Below are 26,112 nucleotides of genomic sequence, written 5' to 3' on the forward strand. Positions count from 1 at the left end.
AGTAATATAGAAATATATGAATACGAATTTACAATTGTAGCAGGGTTCTTATATTTGGCTTGTGGGTTGCTGTGAGGGTTAACTATTACTTACTGGACAACGAATGAATATGTTTCCGAAAAAAAATGTTTTTCAAAGACATTTTCTTTTTATGTTAAATGCGATGTAAATGTTTTGGTGCAAGTGTTGAAAGGCATTAGTAGACTCCTTTATAAGTGTACTAGGGTTCTAAGGTTTGGTTTCAGTGTGGCCAAGGGCATTGGGTCAAAAGTCAAGGTAACATTTTTTGTATCTTTTTTGCTGATTAACAGTTTGTTATGACACGATAAAGAAAGTTGTTGAGGATTAAACAAGGCGTCAGCTGACCAACAGTCACGGTCACTGGGTCAAATGTCAAGGTCATATTTTGTACCCTCTAGCTAATAAACATTTTGTCCTGACAAGATGAAGCAAAAATCAGAATTCTAATAAGACGTCTAATGACCAAATGTCAAATGAGTAGATCACTGGGCTAAAGGTCAATGTTCAAATTTCACTAATGAACATTCTGCGAAACATTATGAAGCAAATTTGGTCGGAATTAAACAAGGAATCAACTGTCCGAAGATCAAGGTCCCTTGCTCAAATGTAAAGGATGTTTGGTTCATAAGGCCAAGGAGAAAATGGATCTCTGAGTATGACCTTGGTTCTCAGTTGGAAATTATTTAGGATTAAAACGAAACAAACCCAATCTAACAGAAGAGTTTTATACAGGTATTTCTGTTAGCCATTTGATATGGAGGCCGATACGTGTGATATATAGTTTGTTAACTTATCACAATACTTACTAGACTGTAAAAACTATGTCTTTCTTACTTTTTATAATTTAATATTTTTGTTACAATATCAGTATAGTGGTATACAGATTCCAGTTAGCGAACTCGCTACTTTATGCTTGTGTGAGATTTAGTGATAGATGACGGTTCTCTTACTTGCAGGAGTTATGACCCTTGACACATAGATCCTCGCGATTACCTGGTTTCCGGACTTTATTTGCTATGTAAGTGGCTTTATCATATTAGATAACAGATTGAGTTTGAATCTCATGTCAAAATGCCCTTTTTTGCTAAAGTTTGCGGACAGGTAGTTATCACAATGAACTTGGATGGTCGGGTGGCACAGTGTTAACACACTTGCCTTTCACCTGGGCGGCCGGGGTTTGATTCCCCGATCGGACGTGAAAAGGTATGGGGTCACCTGCCCGACCACGTGGGGTTTTCCTGGTATTCCGGATTCCTCCCAAAGTGAGACCCCTCGCGCGCTTCCATCCGGGTCAACAAGAGTGATTGATATCAGTTGATATTACTTGTTTCGCAATTGTTGTAAAATAAATAAAGTTTACATTTACCCAATGAACAGTATTTTCAGCTTTTTTTTTGCTACTTCGTATGTGGCTTATTCATAATGAATGATATATCAAGTTTGGACCCTTCATTACTATTCCTTATTTTGCTTGAGTTGTATGCCTTTTGCAAATAGGAAATTAAGTGCTTTCTGTATTTTGTTATCGAACAGCTTGTCATACCAATTTCTAACTTTGTAAGTAACTTACCACTAAAGTAATAATGGATTAACAGAATTGATATCCTGTGTCAGTATTGTTTTTATTCCGGAGTTATAGTCCTTTGTAAATATGGAATTATTATTATCAACTATATTTTGCTATAGTACTTTGTAAATATAGATTTTTTTTATCAATTATAAGTTTAATCCTGGTGTCAAATTCCATCTATTGCTGAAGTTATGACACCCACAATATTATCACGATAACATCAACATATGACCTCCGACGTTAGACTCAATCAAACAACGAAGAAGCAACAGAAAGCATGGTGATATTCATGAAACCAAACATTTTTAAAATGGCACCCTTTTAGTTAAGTGGACAAAGGAGACACATTACTTTTGTGTCAGAAGCCTGTAGTATATCCAGTACTGGATTTAATGCGTGACGTGACGGCGCCCTTGTCACCTGCAGCAGGCCCTAAACTCCACATACCATCCAACTTCAAGAAAATGCTTCGTGATACCATTCATTGTCTGAAAAATGCGTACCACAGATAACAATCAATGATTGGCGTATACACATCATATATCGTAAATCCTCCATAAAACTACCATTATGGAAGGTCTTTATCTTCAAAGTGTAATGCTCATCAAGTCAGAGTAATGGTGTTATCGGCATGTTTGTACAGCATGGCTAAAGATGAACGACAGGCACTACATGATTCTGTCAAAATCATATCACATACTACAGCAAAACACTCGCACACCTTCTCACACATCCTTTCACACACCACTCAAACCCTCTCACACACCACGCAAACCCTCTAACACACAACACAAACCCTCTAACACACAACACAAACCCTCTCACACACCATGCAACCTCCCACACACACCACATTCTCTCACACCCTCTCACACACAACACACCCTCTTACACCACTCGAATCCTCTCACACACCACAAAAACCAACTCACACACCACACCCTCTCACAACCTCACATCATCTCATACACCCTCTCACACACCGCACATCTTCTCACACAACCTCTCACACACCATACATGCTTTCACACATCCTCTTACACAATCACACACACTCTTACACACCACACACTCTCACACACCCTCTCACACACCACACACCCTCTCACTCACCACATACCCTCTAAAACACCCACATATCCTCGCACACCACACCCTCTCACAACCTCACATCTTCTAACACAACCTCTCACACACCATATACCCTCTCACACACCATACATGCTTTCACACATTCTCTTACACAATCGCACACACTCTTACACACCACACGCTCTCTCCCACACCCTCTCACTCACCACATACCTTCTAAAACACCCACATATCCTCGCACACCACACACTCTCCTACACACTCACACTCCCTCTCATACCCTCTCGTGCACCACACACCCTCTCACACGCTCACACACCCTCTCATACCCTCTCGTACACCACACACCCTCTCACACACCCAGCCACATACATGCTTTGACCAAAGCTGTTGATAGGACGATAAACAGTACAATACAAATCCAGTGGCGGAGAAAATCATCATATCGGATAGAAGAATAAAGAAACCTTACATGTTTGTTATAGGAGAGTGTTGGCTTGGTTTAAAATGTGCATTAGCAACAGGAAAACTGGACAATCTGCCAACTTTGATTTTAAACAATATTGTACCATTGGCGTACACAACAGAGAAGATAATTTCAGAAAATTACAGTAGAAAATAACGGAAGCAACAATTTTATTTCGGCATTTTGAACACTTCAAGTGGATGAAAGAATGACATCATATACGGATGTAGTACAGTGATTAAAACTCTAAGGATACAGTAATGACAACAAAGTTATTTGATGTGAAAAAATGGGAAGGTGGAAACAGACACATTCTTGTAACTCGGACTCATAAAAAACCTATCCTCGATACTCCACTTTCACTTAATGTAGAAATTCTATGATCTTTATCTTCAGTTTTACCAGGTAGAAATTCTATGATCTTTATCTTCAGTTTTACCAGGTAGAAATTCTATGATCTTTATCTTCAGTTTTACCAGGTAGAAATTCTATGATCTTTATCTTCAGTTTTACCCTGTAGAAATTCTATGATCTTTATCGTCAGTTTTACCCTGTAGAAATTCTATGATCTTTATCTTCAGTTTTACCCTGTAGAAATTCTATGATCTTTATCTTCAGTTTTACCCCCTAGAAATTCCATGATCTTTATCTTCAGTTTTACCCCGTAGAAATTCTATGATCTTTATCTTCAGTTTTATCCTGTAGAAATTCGATGATCTTTATCTTCAGTTTTACCCTGTGGAAATTCCTAGCTGGTGATGGCAATATTTTTATTGTAAATCGTATAAAGAAACCTTATTAACTCACCTGCCCGAATAACCAAGATGCCCAGGGACTTGATATTAGGCCTATAGCAGGCTGGGATGAAGGGCTACCAAGCTTGTTTAAATGAATGACCTTGACCTTCATGCAAGGTCACACGATTCAAATAGTCTAAAATCTTCAAACGACTTCTTCTCAAATACCAAGAGGCCTATGGACTTGAAATTTGGCGTGTATCATACTGGGGTAAAGGGCTACCAACTTTATTCGAATGATTGACCTTGACCTTCATTCAAGGTCACATGGGTCAAATAAGATAAAATCTTCGAACAATTTCTTCTCAATAACCAAAAAGCATAGGGACTTGATATTGGGCCTGTAGCATGCTGGGATGAAGGGCTACCAAGTCTGTCCAAAAGAATATCATTGGTCAAATAGGCTTAAATCTTATAACATTGATTTCTTAATAACCAAGAGACTCCGAGACCTGATATTAGGCCAATAGTATGCTGGAATGAAGGACTAGAAAAATTATTGACATAAACAATCTTGCTTTCTCTTATATTTGAATATAGTGGTAAGCAACATAGTATCTACAAAAATGACCGAGATACACTTCGAAGTTGCTGTAGAGCCAGGTGAGCGAAACAGGCCCTAGCGTCACTAACGAGAATTAAATGTCGGAAACCGTTGTTTGACGTAGCACTATATGATAAGTATTTGTTATAGCTGCCGTACAATCTCTCTCCTTGTATCGCGCACTTCCTTGAATTATTTTAAACAGAGTGTGATGATTCATGAAAATAATTGGAAGTCATTTGCTTAGATTTTTTTGTATCTTTATGTAAAATTTAGGGGTTTTATTTCCTCAGTTAAATATGCTGTTTGCCAAAGCTTACTGTAAATTTAGAGCAGTTAATACAACAATACCTATCGAAAGTGGTAGATTGTCTAATATATCACGTGGAAATAGAGTATGCACTTTATGTAATTCAAGAGAAAAAGGGCGACCAATTTCATTATTCATTTAACTGTGATCAACAACTTATACTCAATAGCAGACGTAAATATATGTCTAGACATTATAATGATAGATCAAATACATTTGAATTTCAAACATTACTCAATTACGTAACTCGAAATGAGCTTATTTCATTGGCTCAATTCATTATTGATATAAATGAGATAACTAATTCACAATACTTATGTCCATCTTGTTTTACCATGTATCATTGTTATCCATTTGTTGATGTTCATATCCTCTGCACTGTACTGTTGATGATAATAAACAATTGCATTTGTCATTGCGTTGCCTTACAACAGGTTGATTGTTAGGGCCTTAGTAATAGTATTTGTTTTTATTAAAAAAAATGTCTAATTGTATGTCCATAAGCCTGGGGGTCCCAAGGGATGTTACATCGTAGCTTGTCCATTGGTTTGTGAACTGGTGTTCATTACTACGATCCAATCAGTACCTTACTCGAAGATTAGTCTCGGGCTAGGTCGAGTGAGCGCATTGTTTTGACATTCAGAAAAAAAATCTCACCTGTAAAGTCTTTTTGCAATTGCCTTGCTGGAGCAAAAGTTGTAAACGGCAAACATGAGTAATGTCCTGAATGACAGGAAGACGGGATGACCTGCAGAGACAATAAGCAGAATGTCAGCAGGAACACGCGGTATCAGCGGGTTCAGGTATGCCATGTGACATTGATTTAGCGAAACTAAGAAAAATGGACCAGTTGGTCAGCAGATCCAACAAATATATGTTTTGTGATACCCTGGCGTCCGGCAGTGACACGGACTCCGATTCGGTGTCTATCACCTCATCAGTGTATAATAACCATTCGAGACCTACATATAGTGAAAACAAAAAACTTCGATCGGTTTAAAATGTAAGACCGGAGATATAGTGAATTACCATCAAAAGCAAAAATCCACAATTTAAGGATCTCACTTTTAAATTATTTGTGGGTGGAGAGCTTGATATTATTTCCAAAACGTACTTGGCATCGGAGAAAGAGGGAAGGACAGTCTTCCTTCAAAAGATTTCTATTACAGTAATATATATGAATGGAAAGCTTTGCTCGCATGGTATGCGGTCTGGCTCCGAAAAATAGAATTAGGTGAGAGATCCTGGGCAGAAGACCCCCTCAAGTATTGAAGTACTAATATTGGCTCAGCATGATGATGCCTAAAATGAAAAACCAAGAAGTAATGTTGTACAGAATCAGTCTGAATCTGGGAGATTATGGTTTTGTATAATGTATCAATAGAACCGATGCAGTGAGAGAGGTGACCATGATGGCGACATACGGGGTCCAGAAGACATTTGCTACATATCTTTGCCACTTGTTAGAAAAAAGATGGGCTTAAATGACAACACCCAGAATCAGCAGAGACATATCCAAATGCCTTATTACTAACCGTACCCTCCATTGGTTTAGTGGCAGGTCCAAATAGTGTCTCAGGGTAGGACAGGATTAACCCAGTTTTAATTACAAAACCCAAACGACTCTTGTTAAGTCAAACTTTAACATCAAATATATGAAGGACAGGTTAGAGAGATCAGGAGGTTGTCAATTTTTTAGAGTTTCGTTTCCCTATAGGGTTGGACTATTACATTTTTTCCTATGCCAGGAACCAGACCCAGAGGTAAGCCCTTTGGTAAAGTTAAAAAAAATCACAAAGGAACTGCAGATTTCCCTCGGGAAATAGGCGAGTACATAAAGGGTGAGCTGACTAGCAAGTCAGTTTTAAGTCAATTTGATAAAAACCCATTTTCCTTACCCATGCTCATTTCCCCTTTGACCTCTGTTCCAAAAAGGGGCTCAGAAGAAAGGGGTATCATTTTAGATATGTGTTTTCCAGACTCAAAGTCGGTCAACGGCTGTATATCGAAAGTTTACTATCTGGGGGGGGAACCTGTATCCCTGTCTTATACGAGAGAGGATGACCTGGTAGAGATAATCAAGAAAAAGGGAGAGGCTGTCTTCTGTTTAAAAGAGACTTAAGGAAGGTTTACATTACAGACAAATCCTCATGGACCCTGAAGATATTCGTTTTCTAGGTTTCACTTGAAATGGTCATATATATTTTGCGGGAGCCGAGTGCCCTCACCTAGCAGATGTTGCATTCTTGAGGCTTGGGTTGCTTCTCTCAGAGTACGGTTTCATCGAATCTGAAAAGAAAGCTGAACCTCCATACACACGTATAGTGTTCTCATGTGTCTTGTTTGACACTAATAGGTATGGTACTAGAGCTCCCTGAGTTAAGATTACAAGAGATAGGTCTATTAACCCATTGAGTGGTTAGGTAAAAAGCATGCTACTTTGAAGGAAATGCAATCCCTGCATTTCATAACAGCCTGTGTTTGACCAGGTAGGGTTTTTCGTCAGTCGCATCTTAAATTGGCTCCGGTCCATCGATCAGGTTACCCGCCCTTGTCGTCGTTCCTGAAGAGTATCAGCTGAGGTCAGAAAGGATATTTTGTGGTGGCATGGCACTCTGAATCAATACAACGGTGCGTCAATTATATTTTTGGAGTAATGATCAAATCCTGATGCCGAGTTTGCCTCTGATGCAGGTCTTACTGGTTTAGGAGGATCGGTTTATGAGAGCTATCAAAACAATATTACTGCAATTTTTGACGAGTGTTCGGGAACTAGAAAATGAACAAACAATTCCGATTTTTCCTTAATAAATTGACTGAATTTGGATACCAGTTTTTGAGTCGTTGTTTACATCTAAGTTACAAATTCCAAAGGAAGAATCTTGAATGTATGTGTATAGTTAACATTTCGGCAATTTATACCGGCTGATAAGCCATATTCTTTTACCCACTGCAGTTTGTGGAACATTATTGACAAATAATTATCTAATTAATGAAACGGATGACTGATGCGTAGTAATTGTGTCGTAAACAGATCATGTGATCACATCTCATTTAGTCGATTGGCTGAACCTCGCAATGCATTATGGACAACAGGCCGATGACGCAAATCTATGTTTATGTCCTTACATAGCGATCGACTCGACCTGATACATGTGTGTACACAATTACATGAACACGAATCCCCGTTCGGTGCCTCTGGAATAAACCTGTGTTTGGTCGATTTGAATTGTCGAAACAATAAATCATTATTGAATCTATTAATCATGATACATGTAACAACTGTTTGCCACGCATGTTGTTAAATCAAAATCCAAAGAAATAAGTATACGTGATATCTACCGTGTCGTCACTTACAACCAACTCTGTTCCCGCAAGAGGGCGCAACATGGTGCACTATATTTGACGTGTGCTTTGCCAAACTTAAACGGACCATAATGGACATTGGCTACTTAGCAGATAATTATTGACCGCAAATCTTGTTGTCTGGATATATGTTTTGTCGATTCTGCAAGAATTATAAAAAGCATGCTTGACTAAAATGTCCCTTAAATAGAGACATTCCAGGTGAGGTTGATCATTGCACCCCTATTATATTTATAATGTTCTTCTATCGATGTTGTGTAATCGAATGAATTATTACGGGCATGTATTTTGTCATGTTGTCTATCTTTGACCAGGCAGATTAAAATTTTGATATTATATTGGTTTTCGCTGTGTATCACGATAAAAGGTAAAAATACCATTAAATCCACTTGATTGTAGTCTTGGTGAGATGTTAGATAGTGTCTTATACATTGTGATTTTCCTAGCTCAGTTTCTAATAAACTGATCGGGTTTGACAAAGTATTATACCAATAATTCTATCTATAACCTCTATTTCTTTTAGTAAGATTGCTGAGACTGTACCGAAATAGGCGACACCTAGCGGTCGTTTTCTAGAAGGTCTTGGCTATTGCTGCAAAATAACATACGATGAAAAATAATAAATAAAATAAACCAGAAAATGTATTTTTCTATCAATTTTATTAGAACATATGTGTCATAATACAAAATAAGTAATGTAAATTGGTTATTACAAAAACAACTAAACGAGTTGACAATTATCAAGCAATATAGCCTTATGTTTTACGATATAAAAAAACGTAAGTGAAAAAAAACATCAATACGACATCACCAGAAAATATGGATAGGATATATTGCTGAATGTCCGACACTGAAAATATTATGCATATCTATATCATCATACAGACAAGTTGCCCGACACATATAATATCAACTTTCAAATATGTAAAATCGAGTGGAGTGACTATGACATCGTATCTGCAAAATAGTCTGTGTTGCTCCGAGGGTTATAACTCTGGTATAATGTACGAGGCCTTCCGGAAGATAACTACTCGGAACCGTTCGTGCAACAATGAAGTAACTATAGTTCAATGTTTGTATGATGTTCACATTATCCTGCTGGACTTATTTCCCGCCAGTCAGCCTCCTACACGCCGATGTACAATACTGTTCAGCTGGACAGTGGCCTCTTCTACACTGTACCGCACAGTACTGGTCGGCGTACTGATATATTGCTCGGTATCGAGGGGTAGCTTTACAAGGTTCTGGATGACTTCCTCCGGAAAACAAGGTACCGGATATGACGTGATATGTGTTCTGTGGTACATACCCGGCTGGCTTATGGCTGTGAATGGATTGTCCTTGTTGTGCTGGAAGCAAAAAGTGAATCCCAGATGACTGAGGACGACTATGAGGTATGAAATTGATCGGACGGTAGACAGACGAAGAGATCTGTCCTGATGACTGAGGGTGACCCTGAGGTATGAAATTGATCGGACGGTAGACAGACGAAGATATCTGTCCTGATGACTGAGGGTGACCCTGAGGTATTACATTGATCGGACGGTAGACAGACGAAGTGATCTGTCCTGATGACTGAGGGTGACCCTGAGGTATTACATTGATCGGACGGTAGACAGACGAAGGAAGATGTACTCCTGAAGGTTGTGTTTGTCCCTGAGGCATAACGTTGACCGGATGATGGACAGACGAGGGCATCTGTCCGGATGAATATGACGAACTGCCAGCAGATCCTACACTGACGTCAGCGCAGCCGTAAAACTGTTCTTGTTCTCCACATCCGATACAGCAATGGCTTCCGTCACAGCCATACGAGTTTCCTGTTAGGAGAGACGAGTCAGAATAAAATGTCTTTATTCTATGGATAGAGTGTTCTCATATCATCACAATGTAATGGTATATGATGCAATAACACATAATAAAGTTACCAGGAATTACGATTTAATTATTCTAAATAACAACCCGAAAATATGCAATGTATTGTCTGTAAACATGTTTGCTATCCAAGCAGCGGAAGTTATAGCTACATATTTTTTTCCAGTCTTCTGCAATCTTTTACAAGGTAGAACCTTATGATTAACAGTATATTTAGGTGGAATTGGTATGACAAATACTCACATTAAAGCGTAAAAGAAACTGACCTGCATTATATTTCCACTGGAGAAGACATTGTGAGCACGTGACACCTGCCGGAAGTTTGAGGTGGATCGTGTAGTTGGTGGGATGACCAGCCTCGTTCACTCGAGTGCTGCCGTCAGTCTGTTGTAGGACGTGTTGGTCTAGACACGCCTGGGACACACGGGTACTGGGGTTGTTGTGAGGACACAGACGGAACTCAAAGTAGCCCTTGTGTGACGCCGTTATCTGAACATTGACACTGATTGTCTGTCCCTCACTGTAATGGCGGACAATCGTTCCAGTAGCGTATTTCCCGCCAGCTTCATGAACACGAGCTCCGTCCCAGGGATCACCACAAACTCCACATTTCCCTCCATTGATTTTCCACTGACGCTGTAAGATAAACGTTATAGTGCTACAACAATTAAGGAATATCTCAACAGACGTAATGTTACTTGAGTTTTGTGTGGATATTCCATGTGTTTAAGTGGTTTAATACTGAATAATTACGTACGTTAAATCCTCCACAGAAAAGTTGATTGTCGTCGTAGTTTGGGGGAGAGTTGTAGCCAAACCTCCACATACTGGCCCTACCCGGGGGTTCCAATAGTCGGCCATGACCTCTAACCTCTAATATCCACACACACATGGCCAGGCAAATTGAGAACATCACCATGGTTAAAGTGTTTATGCTAGAAATATATATATAGATACAAATCAATATATTTTACATGTCTAAAAGTGCCATTTATCATTGTATAAAACTATAACACTGATCTTTTAATATATGAACCCCCCACCCCCCACCCAAATAAAATAAAATAAAATGCAGGAACCAGTGACAGATGGCATACATTAATGCCGATACACGGATACAGTAAGTCAAGACTAAAGTTTCAGTTATAGCTAATAGCCCACAAAACAAACTTGTCTAAAATACATGACTGGTTTCCTCCGTGAACACATACCTGTTAGTCGTCCACGGTCCTCTACACGTATTCTGTAGCAGTTGTTACTGTGTGTGGCCGTAAGATTTGTTGGTATACAAAGATCCATGTGTTCCTCGTATTTATAGTAAAATTATCGGAAGTATATCACACAAACAAGTGTATTTATTACGTTACAATATTTGTCCTGTAAAGATAACATTTCTCTGGGACATGGATACGGCGACACTCCAGACCATACTTATCCATTCCTAGTGAGTGTCCCTTAGGTCAAAATGTCAACGGACCTGGCGATAATCCTTTAACACACGATAATGGTGTGATGACGCCAGGACTTTTGTGTAGGCTTTAAACATTGATAGATTCAAAATTATCGATACAAGAAACAACAGTGTTTGTAAAAATAACTGACGCACATATAATCTGATATTGAACACTTTATTTAGAGAAAATGATAAAAGTAGTTGCAATGCAAAAGACTTTATATGAACAAACATTTCCCTCTGACGTAGGCCTAAAGACAGAAAACAATGTAAATAAGAGGACTGAATCAACCATTTCAAGAAATAATGGATATATCATGCATCATTTTCTACCCAAGCAACAAATGAAGTGGAAATATCTGGTATATTAATACTGGAGTAATATAATAACGTTTTACTAAGCATATCTACCTTGATGGACTTAAACATATTATACAGTTAAGCAACATGGGAGGTAGAATATCAATACTCTGTACTGTATCATTTAAGGGACATTAAATATGTTATGCGCAAAAATATTCTTGTAATATACCAAATTATGATTGTTTGGACATGTAGTTTCACCAATAATCACCAATAATTTGCTGTAGATGCTGTCAGTTTCTTCTATAGAGTTATTTTGTGGTTAGATGTAGCATGGAATAATTCCAAGTCACACAAATAATCGAACCTGACAAATAGCCATGCTGTTATCTCACGAGTGACTATAGAACATGATAGGAGCATTTGTTTGACCAGATTTTACTTCATATATGTATTAACACGTATTTTGTTTTGAGCTTCAAATGCAAATGGCGGCTATGAACAATATTATAGTAATATTAAGGGAGACGTTTCAATCAATAAAACTGTTCATACATTATACTTTTAAGACATCTGATAGAATTGTTAAACTAGTGTGTTTGGGGCCATTTTCAGAAATATGCATCTTTTACCCCAAACTCAGCGATTGAATAGTTCTCCCTTAAAACAGTCCCATTGCCATGTCTAGAGTTCTTTATACTGTCTAATAAGAGCTTTTTATGTTTGAAAAGCCTCCTTATATGCCATATTTGTGCGATATTATTCAAAACCAAAATCTGCATTTCAAGGTCAAAATAGAACCAGTGTTTATAGATATTATTGAGTCATATTGGTTAAACCAATGCTCCTATTGTGTGCAAAATATGTGACACAAATGAGCTAATGGTGATCCCCTGAGACATGCATATTTCGCTTGTTTTGTTGAAATTTACAAACAAATTGCATGTGAATAGCAAGGCACAAGGTTTGCCATGATGCATACTAAAGGTTGATCAAGTTACTTCTGTTAAATTGCATCATGGTAGGAATTTATTGGCTTGTAAAATATCACTGTTTTCACTGGATTTGCATTTTCAAATGATTCATTCCTCAAACCGGAACAACAACCTCACAGAGCTAGATAGGCCAAAACACCTTTGTTGATGTAAATGTTAAATATGATTGGTTTGTTTGCTAGGTAATTTTTGCGTACTATTCACCCAATGAGGACATTAAAAAAAAACCAGTTCATATTTGTTACTGGTTGATTGACTAAACAGGCGTTTAATATACCTCAAAATTTAGATATAAGTTCAGAAGATTTTTTTTTTAATAACCATGGATAGGAAATACACGATAACTGTTTTTTTGTTTGTTTTTGTTTTGCTATAAAATGATGATTGGTTTCTATTTTTAATGTAATAATTCTTTAATTATGAAGTGAATATGTTTGACTCCTGTTTACTCCAGGCCTGTGTATTGTTCATTCCTTTGTGATTCACTACCCTATTTATACATACCTGCCTTTCTAACAATGATACGACCCAGTATCTAAGAATACAGTAAGGCTTTCTTCCTACCTGGATACGTTTGACTCATTATTTGATGAGAAACCACTGTGATGTCTTTGCTTTTATGTCTAACCGAGTTTGTACACTTAGGTGGGCCCCCTTCTGTTGTCTAGATTTCGTGTCACAGAGTTATTCTGGTATCCCCCAAGTATTCCATTTTTTAATTGTGTAGTAATATGTAACAGAACAACAAGAACATCTTTACGAGAACGTCCAGAAGAAACTTGTCTATTAGACATGAGTACCTGGGACTTCCCTCTAGGTGTCTACATAAACGCTCCTCAGTCGATGACGAAACGATTGAATCTCTAGTTAATGACTATGGAGTAACATATAAAGTCCTTTCCACAATCCTCTTACTGCCATAACATAAAATCCCGGCAGTCAATTATTTCCGATACACACAACATTTCGTTACGCCATGTTTATAGCATATCATATAAACGCATTGTGTACAGAAAACTCGTGACAAATCATTGTATTTACAATCTGATCGAGACAAGGCGAATTAAAAAAATATTGACGCATACCTTAATGTTACTACACTAAAAAGAAGCTTCGCATTATTGCCATTTTTGGTCAGTTGTTAGGATTCTTAAAGTCGAAGAAACAATTGTTAGTATTAATCCATTAATCCAAGACTTCATGTAGGGACTGACTAATGAATTAAACAAAATCGACAAAACACATAACATGGACATATTTCCTACTATCTGATTTATTTTACACTTTTGGCTAACAACAAGGAACACTAACAGAACTGAACAACCAGCTTTTATATTAAGTTATCGAAATACAATGCATTTATTAATAAATTCATATTTAAGGATTTTTTTCGCTTGCGTCACTTTTGCTATGTTTGGTATATTGCATTCGTCAGAATAATGATATACCATTGCGACCTCTCCAAAACAGAGTTAGGAATGATAATGATGTTTGATCACAATACAGATACCATAAGGCAAAGTACCATTACGATAGTAAGTCCTGTTCTTTTTCCACTTATTATGACGTGTAAATATCATAGCTGATAATGTTGAGACACAGTTGAGCCATATTTACTATCTTACATGAACGAAGGTAAAATACCTTAACAACGCAAATACATAAGGCAAATGATCTTTACGATAGTAAGCTTTGTTCAAATTCTACTTAATATGATGAATATGTAGCTTATATGTTGAATTAGATGCTGAACATATCAACTACCTCTCATCTGTTTCATTCTTTGCCTAACATTAAACACCGTTGATTGTAAAATGACGCAAGTCCTAACACAAATGGCGTGTTGCATTCATTCAAGTGTATACCCTTTGATAAATCCTTCTGTCAGTTTAACCCCTAACACGTTCATTGATAAGTCAATTTGTAGGGGTACCACGTCACATCTGTATTTACCCGGATTTCATTGACTGACAGCGTCATTCCTAAATGTCTGTGTATCTTATCGTTATTGTACAAACATTGTACCGTTATGACCTCTGTTGTTTGTGTACTACACTTCCGATATTTTACTATAAATACGAGGATCACATGGGTCTCTGTATACCAACAAACCAAGAGGAAGGCAACTGTACGGGCGCCACAGAGAGAACAACTCCGAAGTTCTGAATACTAAGAAACACAAGAGGAACAAACTTTGCAGAAGGAGAAACTCCGAAGACCTGCAGCATACAGAAATTACATTTACCAAATCTCAAAACAAGTATGTAAATTCTTTTTATTAACATACTTGCATTACTCAAGTGTCAAGTGAATACATTTCTTTTTCTCATTTATTAGTTTCTTTAATTTTATCATGAAATGTATTATCCTTCTTTAATAATGCCCATTTATATGCCAAAATGTCCATTCTGTGGATTTTAAGAAGAAAGAAGCAATATCCCTTATACTAGTAATATTCTACAACGGGCTGTTTGAGGTATACTTCCACCAGGATTTAATGCTCTAAGGGATATCTATACACATGTTCCGAGTATAAATTAACTTAATTATAGCATCATTACAACTGACCATACATATGTCGATCTGATGTTGTAACTATTCTGATGGTCTCGGACACAGCATTAATTGAGCATTTCAATACATTTGCCTTGAAACGGACTGAAATCGACAAAAGGAAGATTAAAATTTGCATCGAACTGCAATGTTTTTAAGAATAAACGAAACATATTTAAGTTATCATTAAAAATAACTTACCTAATTATCATATTTCTTTTTTACCAGATACTCAACACATCAACATGAATATTGAGACTATAATAACGCTTGTCATATATGTGGCGTGCGTAGGGATATCTGAGGTTAGGGGTCATGGCCGACTATTGGAACCCCCGGGTAGGGCCAGCATGTGGAGGTTTGGCTACAACTCTCCCCCAAACTACGACGACAATCAACTTTTCTGTGGAGGATTTAACGTAAGTATAAACCAAAATTACATCATGTACATTATGAATTTCTGAAATAAAATAAAAAATAATGATAATAATAAACAAAAACAAACAAAACTATTCTAATGAAAAAGACGATCAAACACTATATGCATACACGACATATCTATTATACAGCGTCAGTGGAAAATCAATGGCGGGAAATGTGGAGTTTGTGGTGATCCCTGGGACGGAGCTCGTGTTCATGAAGCTGGCGGGAAATACGCTACTGGAACTATTGTCCGCCATTACAGTGAGGGACAGACAATTAGTGTCAATGTTCAGATAACGGCGTCACACAAGGGCTACTTTGAGTTCCGTCTGTGTCCTCACAACAACCCCAGTACCCGTGTGTCCCAGGCGTGTCTGGACCAACACGTCCTACAACAGACTGACGGCAGCACTCGAGTGTACGAGGCTGGTCATCCCACCAACTACACGATCCACCTCAAACTTCCGGCAGGTGTCACGTGCTCACAATGTCTTCTTCAGTGGAAATATAATGCAGGTCAGTTTCTTTTTACGCTTTATCTATAATCTTTTGTATTACCCCTCTCGTGTCTTACTACTAGTTTTCGATTATGTATCATTGATTTAAATGGGTTTAAGTGACATGAATACGTGAACAATTGCTTGTAATTTCAAATCAGTATTTATTTTTGAAGAAATGCTTATATACCTGACTATTTGATCACAGGGAACTCGTATGGCTGTGACGGAAGCCATTGCTGTGTCGGATGTGGAGAACAAGAACAGTTTTACGGCTGCGCTGACGTCAGTGTAGGATCTACTGGCAGTTCGTCATATTCATCCGGACAGATGCCCTCGTCTGTCCATCATCCGGTCAACGTTATACCTCAAGGACAAACACAACCTTCGGGATTTCATTTCCAGCTTCAGTCCTCTGCCCAACTACAGGGACAATACATACAGAACCATCAGCCCATTAGCTATGTTCCAAAGAACACCTATCACGTCATATCCGGCAACCTGTTTTCCGGTGGAAGCGGAAGTCATCAGGAGCCGTGTAAGGCTACCCCTCGATACCGAGCAATATATCAGTACGCCGACCAGTACTGTGCGGTACAGTGTAGTAGAGGCAACTGTCCAGCTGAACAGTATTGTACATCGGCTTGTAGGAGTATGACTGGTGGAATATAATAGGCACATGTACATTAGTAGTAATAATGTTTAACACTTTGATAACGTTTTGTTTATGTCCAATGTGTTGTTTTTTGTGTTCGTGTTACGTGTGTAAGAAGTTATCGATGTAATACAATATTTTGTCATTTTTGTAGATGAATATGCTTATTTTGCATAATACAATGTCTTTGCCAAATTATGATACACTGTCGTTGTTGTATAACACTATATGTATTGTCGTTCTAGTGGATTCTTCTAGTTATTACACCCATAAGTGTTTTGTGGTGTATCATGAGTTTGCCATGTCATCTTTACAATGAACCATTCCAATTCTGACATGACAGTGTATGTTTTACAGATTATGTGATTTTACACTTTTGTAATAAAATTTAAAACCAAACTACCATTTTGTTTGTTGTTCAATATTTATTCACTTTAAATATATCATATATATGTATAGAGGGGTATATTTCGCATCGCTAATTGGAAATAATCACACGTTATGTGGCGAATTTTGATATCGGATTATTTCAAAAGATCACAACATGCATACCTTTGAACCGTTGACACTATTCATTAGAGTTTGCATGTTGAATTGATTGACAATAACATTGCCGGGAGATATTTGAAATTTTGATTGTCCAGCCATATTTGCAATTGTTTTACTATTGGTTTGCTATTCCATAAGTTATAATATCAATTATCTAATATAACAATTGTTTAGATAACTGGTTAAGGGTGTGAGTGTAAAGCGACGAGGATACGCTGATGTGATCTCAGCTAATCGTGTATCTGTTAGTAATTATGATACAGCTAATCGTGTATCTGTTAGTAATTATGATACAGCTAATCGTGTATCTGTTAGTAATTATGATACAGCTAATCGTGTATCTGTTAGTAATTATGATACAGCTAATCGTGTATCTGTTAGTAATTATGATACAGCTAATCGTGTATCTGTTAGTTATTATGATACAGCTAATCGTGTATCTGTTAGTAATTATGATACAGCTAATCGTGTATCTGTTAGTTATTATGATACAGCTAATCGTGTATCTGTTAGTAATTATGATACAGCTAATCGTGTATCTGTTAGTTATTATGATACAGCTAATCGTGTATCTGTTAGTTATTATGATACAGCTAATCGTGTATCTGTTAGTAATTATGATACAGCTAATCGTGTATCTGTTAGTAATTATGATACAGCTAATCCAAGGATATCCTACGCCAAAAAAGTTGTTATTAATGTTGATTTAAATGAAGAAAAATCAATAAATACTGCGCCTTCCTACATCGGATGTACTAACTGAAGAGTTGACAATCAGCGGCGAGGCAGATTATTTTCGAACACTTTAGTACTGTTGTAAGCTCGTACATAAATGGCGATGCATTACAAGCTTCATAGTAACAACTATCTTTCTTTTCACAAAAGCACTTTCCTTCTGCAGACCTATCTAATAATTACTACTATTTGTCAACCTGTTTGATGATTTAATTTGTATAATGTCTGACTGGCTACCTTGCACGTGATTGTGTTTATTCATTCATCTTATGTTGCCTTATATAGACGCGATATGAATTACAATTACATTCACACAGTTATATTTCCCACAATTTAGGATTGAAGTACTGAATTCGCATGCCTCCATTAACCATATAAACAAACAAATGATATATATTTTGTGGGAATTCTTTAAAGATCCAGCTTTATCGACGTGGCGCGGAAATTTATGACATATTTGTGTGCATTAAAAAAAGCAGAACCGAACGAAACACCGTTCACAGGTGTGTACTATTTACCCAATGATTTATAATGTATAAAATATACGATCCAGAAACGGTAGATGGTCTAATTTTACAATATTTCGCTTGTCCAAACATACCAAAGGAAAGATATTTTGATACAGACACTAGCTTTAAATGTCATTAGGACGTGCTCTGGAAAGTTAAAAAGCTAAACAGACATTTGTAACTTGTGCGGTATATCATTTTGATACCCAAACAACACACAAACAACACATTCTGTCAGTTGTTCTAAGGATTATACAAAAGACCAAGCGTGAATATCACATACAACTATGAATTTGGTCATTATACAGGGTATACTTAAGCATTGAACGGCTTTCAGTTGGCATTCATATTGACTATGAATGTCAACTGAAAGCCGTTCAATGCTTATATTTACCATCTGCGATTTTTTATTTGTCGTGCGATTTTTTTTTGAAATTTTCAAATTCAAATTTCAGTTGGCAGTTCATAAGCTGGTGAACTCGCAACTGAATTGGTAGGGTTATATATAGTGGCAGTGCCATACAATGGTAAATATTGAATAATGAATAATCAAACATCACCTACGACTGAATTTAGTGATTCATACTGTCACTACTGAATGATAAATAATCAAATATCACATACAACTATGAATTTAGTCATTTCATCAAATATCACATTCAACTAAGGATTTAGTCATTTCATCAAATATCACATACAACTAAGGATTTAGTCATATCATCAAATATCACCTACAACTATGAATTTAGTCATTTCATCAAATATCACATACAACTTTGCATTTAGTTATTGATACAGTCTCTTCTGAATGATAAATAATCAAATATTGAACTTTATTGTGTAAAGACAAAACGTTGTTTGGCATGTAATGTATATAATGTATCATACTGGAACTTCTTATCTTTCTGTTGTTCAGGTGTTGATGGAAAACATGGTACCACTGGAAATCATGGCTAAATGTAAATAAACACGTTACGATTGACAAAGGGAGGGATACATAACTTAAGCATTGTGGTAAATATTGATATCAGATTACTTCTAGAGATAATAATATGTGTACAAATGAACCGTTGTCACTATTCATAAGAGTTTGCACGTAACCTGTAGGATAACGACAAGCGTCTGAGGATTTGACGTGATTTTTCTGTTTATCTCATTTTTTGTTTTTAAGATCCGTACAGTAAGCTATTTTGAAAACGAAAAAATAGGGGATTACAATTTCACCAGGGAGCTAACCATGCAGTATTCTGAAAGTTAAAAAACTTTTTCTGCTATATGAAGTTCATGCTCGTAAAAATGTTGCATTATCCAAAATCGGTGTCTAATTTCGATAGCGTGGCTTAATTTAGATTTGACCATGCAGACCCTTCACGAACGTCTTGGTATTGTTATTTTAAATGTCAGCTTATACATCTTTCCATCATACTTTGCCATTTGCTCAGATATCTGATTTGTTTTCGTGTTGTATACTCTTGTTAAGCATATTCTTTTTTGAACAATGTCCTTTAACATTGAAAAAAACTTATCAAATCCCATATACAACAATATGAAATAAATATGTTGATTGATGTACTACTTTATGTTTTAAATCTTTATTCAACGCAACAAAAACATTTTTTAGAGCCTCTTTTATATTGGATTTCTAAACTTCATCAGAATCTTTATAGACAATTTTATATTGCTGAATCGAGTTATTGTTCAAGTGAAGTCTTATCGGAATACTGTTTATCCTAGAGGTGGAATTAATGGTAAATAAATACGGATTTGAAAAAATGCAAAGATCTTTTTATTTATCTTAAACACCAGCTACTAACGAACGTTTCTTCAATCAAATTGTTTTTCTAATCTTTTCATTACCATTTGTTTTATTCCAAATTTAAGGAACGCATTCGTTCTCTTGTAATTAGAGGTTTCATTTCCAAGAAAGTCAAACGGTGTTATAAGTACATAGTTGTGGACTACACGGGAGCATCTTTCGTAAAACATTCGACTAGGGCCGTGAGAATGATAGAATTTCTGTTTTTTTGTCGACTTAATCTTTCAACAGAATACTGGTATATCCACAGGAATAAATTGTGACCCTCTGTCGACAGACATGATTTTGTTTTCATACGAAGTTGACTTTTTGAGGACTTAATCGGAACAAAAAACTTTCCTCTAATTTTACCAATAAGTATACTGACCACGTCGATCCGATAAACCCCGTAGAGCGTGAAATCAAGGACACAACACTGCTTACCTTGATCGTTACTTACAACGCAAGCAACAGGCGTGATTATTTCAATTTCCAAACTGTTAATTTTCCATTCCTAGAAAGCAATATCCCTGCATTCCCTAACAACGGTGATTGCATGTCCTAACTGATTCGATATTCAAGGGTTCTGTTTCCATTACATGACTTCCCCGACATATGTCAACTCCTGAAGAAGAAATTGACTTAACCAGTATTTGACCTACATTTGGGGAGCCTGAAATTGGTTCCGAGTTCCGAGTTCCGTTAAGTAAAACGTTTTACTTAAACGGAACTCGCAACTCGGAACTCGGAACCAACTTCAGGCTCCCCTAGATTTGTACATGGCGGTTGTCGTCGATAATCATTCTCCTCCAGAGCACTTGGTCTTTGTCTCCTATTACTTATATTTAGCCATCTTGTGATCGATTTGGAGTTTAAAACACGGTTTGGTTGTTATGTTGGGATACTTTGTTGTTTCTGTAGTCAAAGCAATTATATGAATAAACATTAATGCTGGTTCAGGATTCGTTCCATTTGACTTCCTTGTAATATGATTTTGTTACCGCATTAGTTTTGTGTTAAGCAATAAGCTATACAAAAACATAGCATTTCATAGTTTTATTATCAAAAAGGTGTGAATATATAAATGTGCATACAAGTAATAAATAACACTTTATAAAAGAAATAGGAATATGAAAATGACGCTACCGTAGCTTTCTTGTAAAGTTTAAATAAAAATATTAGGTCAATGAATGAGATGAACACACATGCAAACTTAACAACCATAACAACATACAGGAGACACCTATCTTACATTCACATTATTACCTCAATGTCACAATATCACTTTAATCAGTTATCTGCCACCTGTCAGCCTCCTACAAGCCGATGTACAATACTGTTCAGCTGGACAGTTGCCTCTACTACACTGTATCGCACAGTACTGGTCGGCGTACTGATAGATTGCTCGGTATCGAGGGGTAGCCTTACACGGCTCCTGATGACTTCCGCTTCCATGGGAAAAAAGATTACCGGGTATGACGTGATAGGTGTTCTGTGGAACATAGCTAATGGGCTGATGGTTTTGTATGTATTGTCCCTGTAGTTGAGCAGATGACTGAAGCTGGAAATGAATTCCCGATGGTTGTGTTTGTCCTTGAGATATAACGTTGACCGGATGATGGACAGACGAGGGCATCTGTCTGGGATGAATATGACGAACTGCCAGTAGATCCTACACTGACGTCAGCGCAGCCGTAAAACTGTTCTTGTTCTCCACATCCGATACAGCAATGGCTTCCGTCACAGCCATACGAGTTTCCTATGAAGAAAAAGTCATAGATAAAATAATAAGGCACATCAGAGATTATATAAAGAAGACTACTGATAGATGAACGCACTCACTACAGACTAGTGTGAAGATACATGGCTTATTAGGTGATAGACTTGCGTTCTATCTGATTTTGTATTAAAGCGTAAGTACAGCGTATCAAGAAACTGACCTGCATTATATTTCCACTGGAGAAGACATTGTGAGCACGTGACACCTGCCGGAGTTTGAGGTGGATCGTGTAGTTGGTGGGATGACCAGCCTCGTACACTCGAGTGCTGCCGTCAGTCTGTTGTAGGACGTGTTGGTCCAGACACGCCTGGGACACACGGGTACTGGGGTTGTTGTGAGGACACAGACGGAACTCAAAGTAGCCCTTGTGTGACGCCGTTATCTGAACATTGACACTGATTGTCTGTCCCTCACTGTAATGGCGGACAATCGTTCCAGTAGCGTATTTCCCGCCAGCTTCATGATCACGAGCTCCGTTCCAGGGATCACCACAAACTCCACATTTCCCTCCATTGATTTTCCACTGACGCTGAACAACAGATATATCATGAATTATCTTCTGTCGTAATATAAAGTGTTTCCTTTACTTTACTTCAGTCAGATTTTTCAGTCATTGTTTATTATATTTTCATTACATTGAAAAAGAATTCGCAATCTTTCTTAACTGAGTACAACAGTTTTATACTTACGTTAAATCCTCCACAGAAAAGTTGATTGTCGTCGTAGTTTGGGGGAGAGTTGTAGCCAAACCTCCACATACTGGCCCTGCCTGGTGGTTCCAATAGTCGGCCATGGCCGCTGACCTCAGATATCGACACGCACGTCACATATATGGCAAGCGTTATTATAGCCTCAAAATTCATGTTGAATTGTTGATGACCTGTGATAAAGAAGAGAAATGGCATAATTAACAATTGTTATACATAATTAAAGCATTGCAGTTCTTTTAGAAAATGAATCTTGATTTTGTCTATTTCCGTGGATGATTAATTGGGATGGTCTCGAGACTTAATTATTGATGTGCGCAATCCATGCTGAATGTGTCCAAGACCAATTCAATCGTCGCAACTTGAGATCGACATAGGTAATGTTCATTTCAGATATTCCTATGAAGATATTTATCGATAGTAAGAACGTGTATATAAAACTTCCATTAAGTACTATGACCTGTGAAAGTCTACATAAACAGAAAGTCCGTAATAGACTTTTACTATTATAAGCGATGTTGTAAAATGAGTTTTTGTTATCATATCCAATGCATACTTTTTGTATCTACACAATATATATATTACTATAAAATCTTTTTTTTCTGATATTGCACATGATGGTAACATTGATTTATATAGTCGGCATTCACTATCATTAAGGTATCATATTTCATGATAAAAAGAAAGTGATAAAGAAGAAGACGCATATACACTTAATTTGTGTACAAAGTATTGCCACAACTATATTCAAATACACAATTTAAATACCTGTTTTGAAACTTTAAATCTTTGTGCTACAGAACTTTGAGTTGTTCTCTCTGTGGCGCCCGTATAGCTGTCTTCCTCTTGGTTCGTTGGTATACAGAATCTTAAAGTTGGTCTCCCTGTGGCGACCGTACAGTTGTCTTCCTCTTGGTTTGTTGGTATACAGAATCTAAAAGTTGGTCTCCCTGTGGCGCCCGTACAGTTGTCTTCCTCTTGGTTTGTTGGTATACAGAATCTAAAAGTTGGTCTCCCTGTGGCGCCCGTACAGTTGTCTTCCTCTTGGTTTGTTGGTATACAGAATCTAAAAGTTGGTCTCCCTGTGGCGCCCGTACAGTTGTCTTCCTCTTGGCTTGTTGGTATACAGAGACCCATGTGATCCTCGTATTTATAGTAAAATATCGGAAGTGTAGTACACAATCAACAGAGGTCATACCGGTACAATGTTTGTAAAATAACGATAAGATACACAGACATTTAGGAATGACGGTGTCAGTCAATGAAATCCGGGTGTGACGTGGTATACCTACACATGGACTTATCAATGAACGTGTTAGGGGTTAAACTGTCCGAAGTGAACTTATCTTAAAGGCGTTTGTAAGTCTATGCAATCCAATCATCCACGTGATAGTCACATAATACATACATTTGTATTAAGACCTCAGTCATTTCTGTGTCATTTCCAAAGCGTTGTCTTCGTGCGGAAAGCCAGCGTGCTTGTATTGTAATTTGATATCATGGAACTTACAAGACAAAAGACATGATAAATTGCGGTGTTTTCCAACGAAAATTCATTGATAGGAATTGTGATCACTGCTGTATAAATTTGCTTTATACTGTAAATTCCCCTGATCAATATATCTGTTGTATGTGAAATATTTTGTAATACATTGTATGCAGTTCCTGCAGTTATGCATTTCGCACCAGGTACCAAATCATGAGTAGACGATATATCACAAAGTGATATGGTAAATTTCAGGCTTGTGAGCTTCAAAAACACGTGTTAGTGTATCTTGATTTGACGGCAAAAAGCACATGCACTGAGACTACGAACAACATAAGAATTCAAATAAAGTAGATGCAAAATTAACATGGGAATACAAATAAATAATAAGATGAACACCCGTCAAAGATCACAACAGGGACTATTAGCTGTCACAAGTTTTGAAACAATGTGTATATACTGCCATCAACGTGTCCCTCGATAAGTTAAGTATGAAATACTTACCAATATTGACTTTGTAATTTCTCTAAAATAAAATAATATTCGACTGATTTTGTAATCATACATTAATTTGAAACTCACTATAAATATCGTGTGTTACCATTGCTAATTAAGTATGAATAAAATTTGATTTAAAAATGAAAATAACTCAGAAACGGAATTAATCAACAATTATTGAAAATGGCAATCGTTGAAACATTTACGTTTGGTTATGGCTTTAGCAAAATATAATACCCGAGAAATTAGTTCAACTTAGACAACCAACCACGAAATATACACCCCGTAAGATCTACTATTCTGGAAATATATAGGGCCGTGTACCTAAGGACTGGTCAAATTTGGTTAGTTTATATCGACGAGGTAGCACTCATAAGTAAAGAAGACAAGCGGCTTTTGCGAAATGGACAAAATCGGTTAGGGTAAGGGTGAAAGAGTCTGTCATTATAATGGCTGCCATACACGATTGTGGCTTTAAATTGATTGAACATCCGCCTTATTCACCTGATCTCGCTCCATCAGGCTTTCATCTATTTCCAAAACTGAAAACAGCTATTTCAGGCACCCTAACCCTAACCCTAACATGCAGTGGATGAATTTCTGAACAGCCATTAAAAGGATGCATATAAAAGTAGCATTGAGGCCCTTAAACACCGCTGGCAAAAGTGTCTAGATAATGGAGGGGATTATGTTGAAAAATAATACATGCCCGGTAAAATTCAAATCCTTCAATACCAGGCTCACAACTTATCAATCAGCCCTCATAATAATTATGCAGTATCCATTTCGTCAAAATCCTGATTCGTAAATTGGTCTTAGGGGTGTCCTGCTGTGGTAGGATACAGCGTGGTCATTGTGCCAGGCAACATATCATTTACCTGACAGAGATACCATATTTGAGTAAACATGTATGACAGTGATTCACAATCGGAAGTTACCGATATATACATTCCATGGTATCCCTAACAGTAACGGTAGTGATAATAACGACATCTTAACATTATCTACTCGAGTGGTAGCGATCCGGGAATACATGTCAATAGAATGCTACTTTTAACCGTTTAATTAATTTTGTATCACAAGTGTTAGTTATAATCTACAAGGTACTCTTAATTTAGCCACTTTTAACCTGT

The 26,112-nt window shown here is 37.1% G+C and overlaps 3 protein-coding genes across 4 annotated transcripts; 1 reads left to right on the forward strand and 2 right to left on the reverse strand.

The window, feature by feature from the left end:
* Nucleotides 1–8,809: 8,809 nt before the first annotated feature.
* On the reverse strand, nt 8,810–11,339 carry LOC117333697. 2 transcript variants are annotated; one of them, XM_033893117.1, is made up of 4 exons: nt 11,253–11,339; nt 10,799–10,976; nt 10,308–10,677; nt 8,810–9,986 (listed from the first exon to the last, which is right to left on the reverse strand). In XM_033893117.1, the coding sequence occupies exons 2-4, from the start codon at nt 10,958–10,960 to the stop codon at nt 9,271–9,273; spliced, it is 1,248 nt and encodes a 415-aa protein (XP_033749008.1). In that variant the 5' UTR covers nt 10,961–10,976; nt 11,253–11,339; the 3' UTR covers nt 8,810–9,270. The 2 variants fall into 2 exon arrangements, with proteins under 2 accessions (XP_033749008.1, XP_033749009.1); XM_033893118.1 differs by lacking the exon at nt 11,253–11,339 and having other exon boundaries at nt 10,799–11,081.
* A 3,542-nt stretch (nt 11,340–14,881) lies between these two features.
* On the forward strand, nt 14,882–17,322 carry LOC117333706. Its single transcript, XM_033893127.1, has 4 exons — nt 14,882–15,052; nt 15,574–15,764; nt 15,915–16,284; nt 16,474–17,322. Exons 2-4 carry the CDS (start codon nt 15,591–15,593, stop codon nt 16,935–16,937), a joined length of 1,008 nt encoding a protein of 335 aa, XP_033749018.1. The 5' UTR covers nt 14,882–15,052; nt 15,574–15,590; the 3' UTR covers nt 16,938–17,322.
* Nucleotides 17,323–21,557: 4,235 nt separating this feature from the next.
* Nucleotides 21,558–24,221, reverse strand: LOC117333621. Its single transcript, XM_033893004.1, is given in 5 exon segments — nt 21,558–22,267; nt 22,449–22,547; nt 22,550–22,817; nt 22,978–23,168; nt 23,764–24,221. Coding segments are annotated over 4 exon segments (795 nt in total). The 5' UTR covers nt 23,152–23,168; nt 23,764–24,221; the 3' UTR covers nt 21,558–22,013.
* Nucleotides 24,222–26,112: the final 1,891 nt, after the last annotated feature.

The sequence above is a fragment of the Pecten maximus genome, chromosome 8 (assembly GCF_902652985.1).
Source record: "Pecten maximus chromosome 8, xPecMax1.1, whole genome shotgun sequence".
Classification (NCBI taxonomy): Eukaryota; Metazoa; Mollusca; class Bivalvia; order Pectinida; family Pectinidae; genus Pecten; species Pecten maximus.

Coding starts and splice junctions, on each gene's coding strand:
- LOC117333697 (XM_033893117.1), bottom strand. CDS start 10,960: ATGGTGATGTTCTCAATTTGCCTGGCCATGTGTGTGTGGATATTAGAG. Junction 10,678..10,798: donor TTTTCTGTGGAGGATTTAAC/GTACGTAATTAT, acceptor TTTATCTTACAG/CGTCAGTGGAAAATCAATGG. Junction 9,987..10,307: donor CCAGTGGAAATATAATGCAG/GTCAGTTTCTTT, acceptor CTCTCCTAACAG/GAAACTCGTATGGCTGTGAC.
- LOC117333706 (XM_033893127.1), top strand. CDS start 15,591: ATGAATATTGAGACTATAATAACGCTTGTCATATATGTGGCGTGCGTA. Junction 15,765..15,914: donor TTTTCTGTGGAGGATTTAAC/GTAAGTATAAAC, acceptor TCTATTATACAG/CGTCAGTGGAAAATCAATGG. Junction 16,285..16,473: donor TCAGTGGAAATATAATGCAG/GTCAGTTTCTTT, acceptor ATTTGATCACAG/GGAACTCGTATGGCTGTGAC.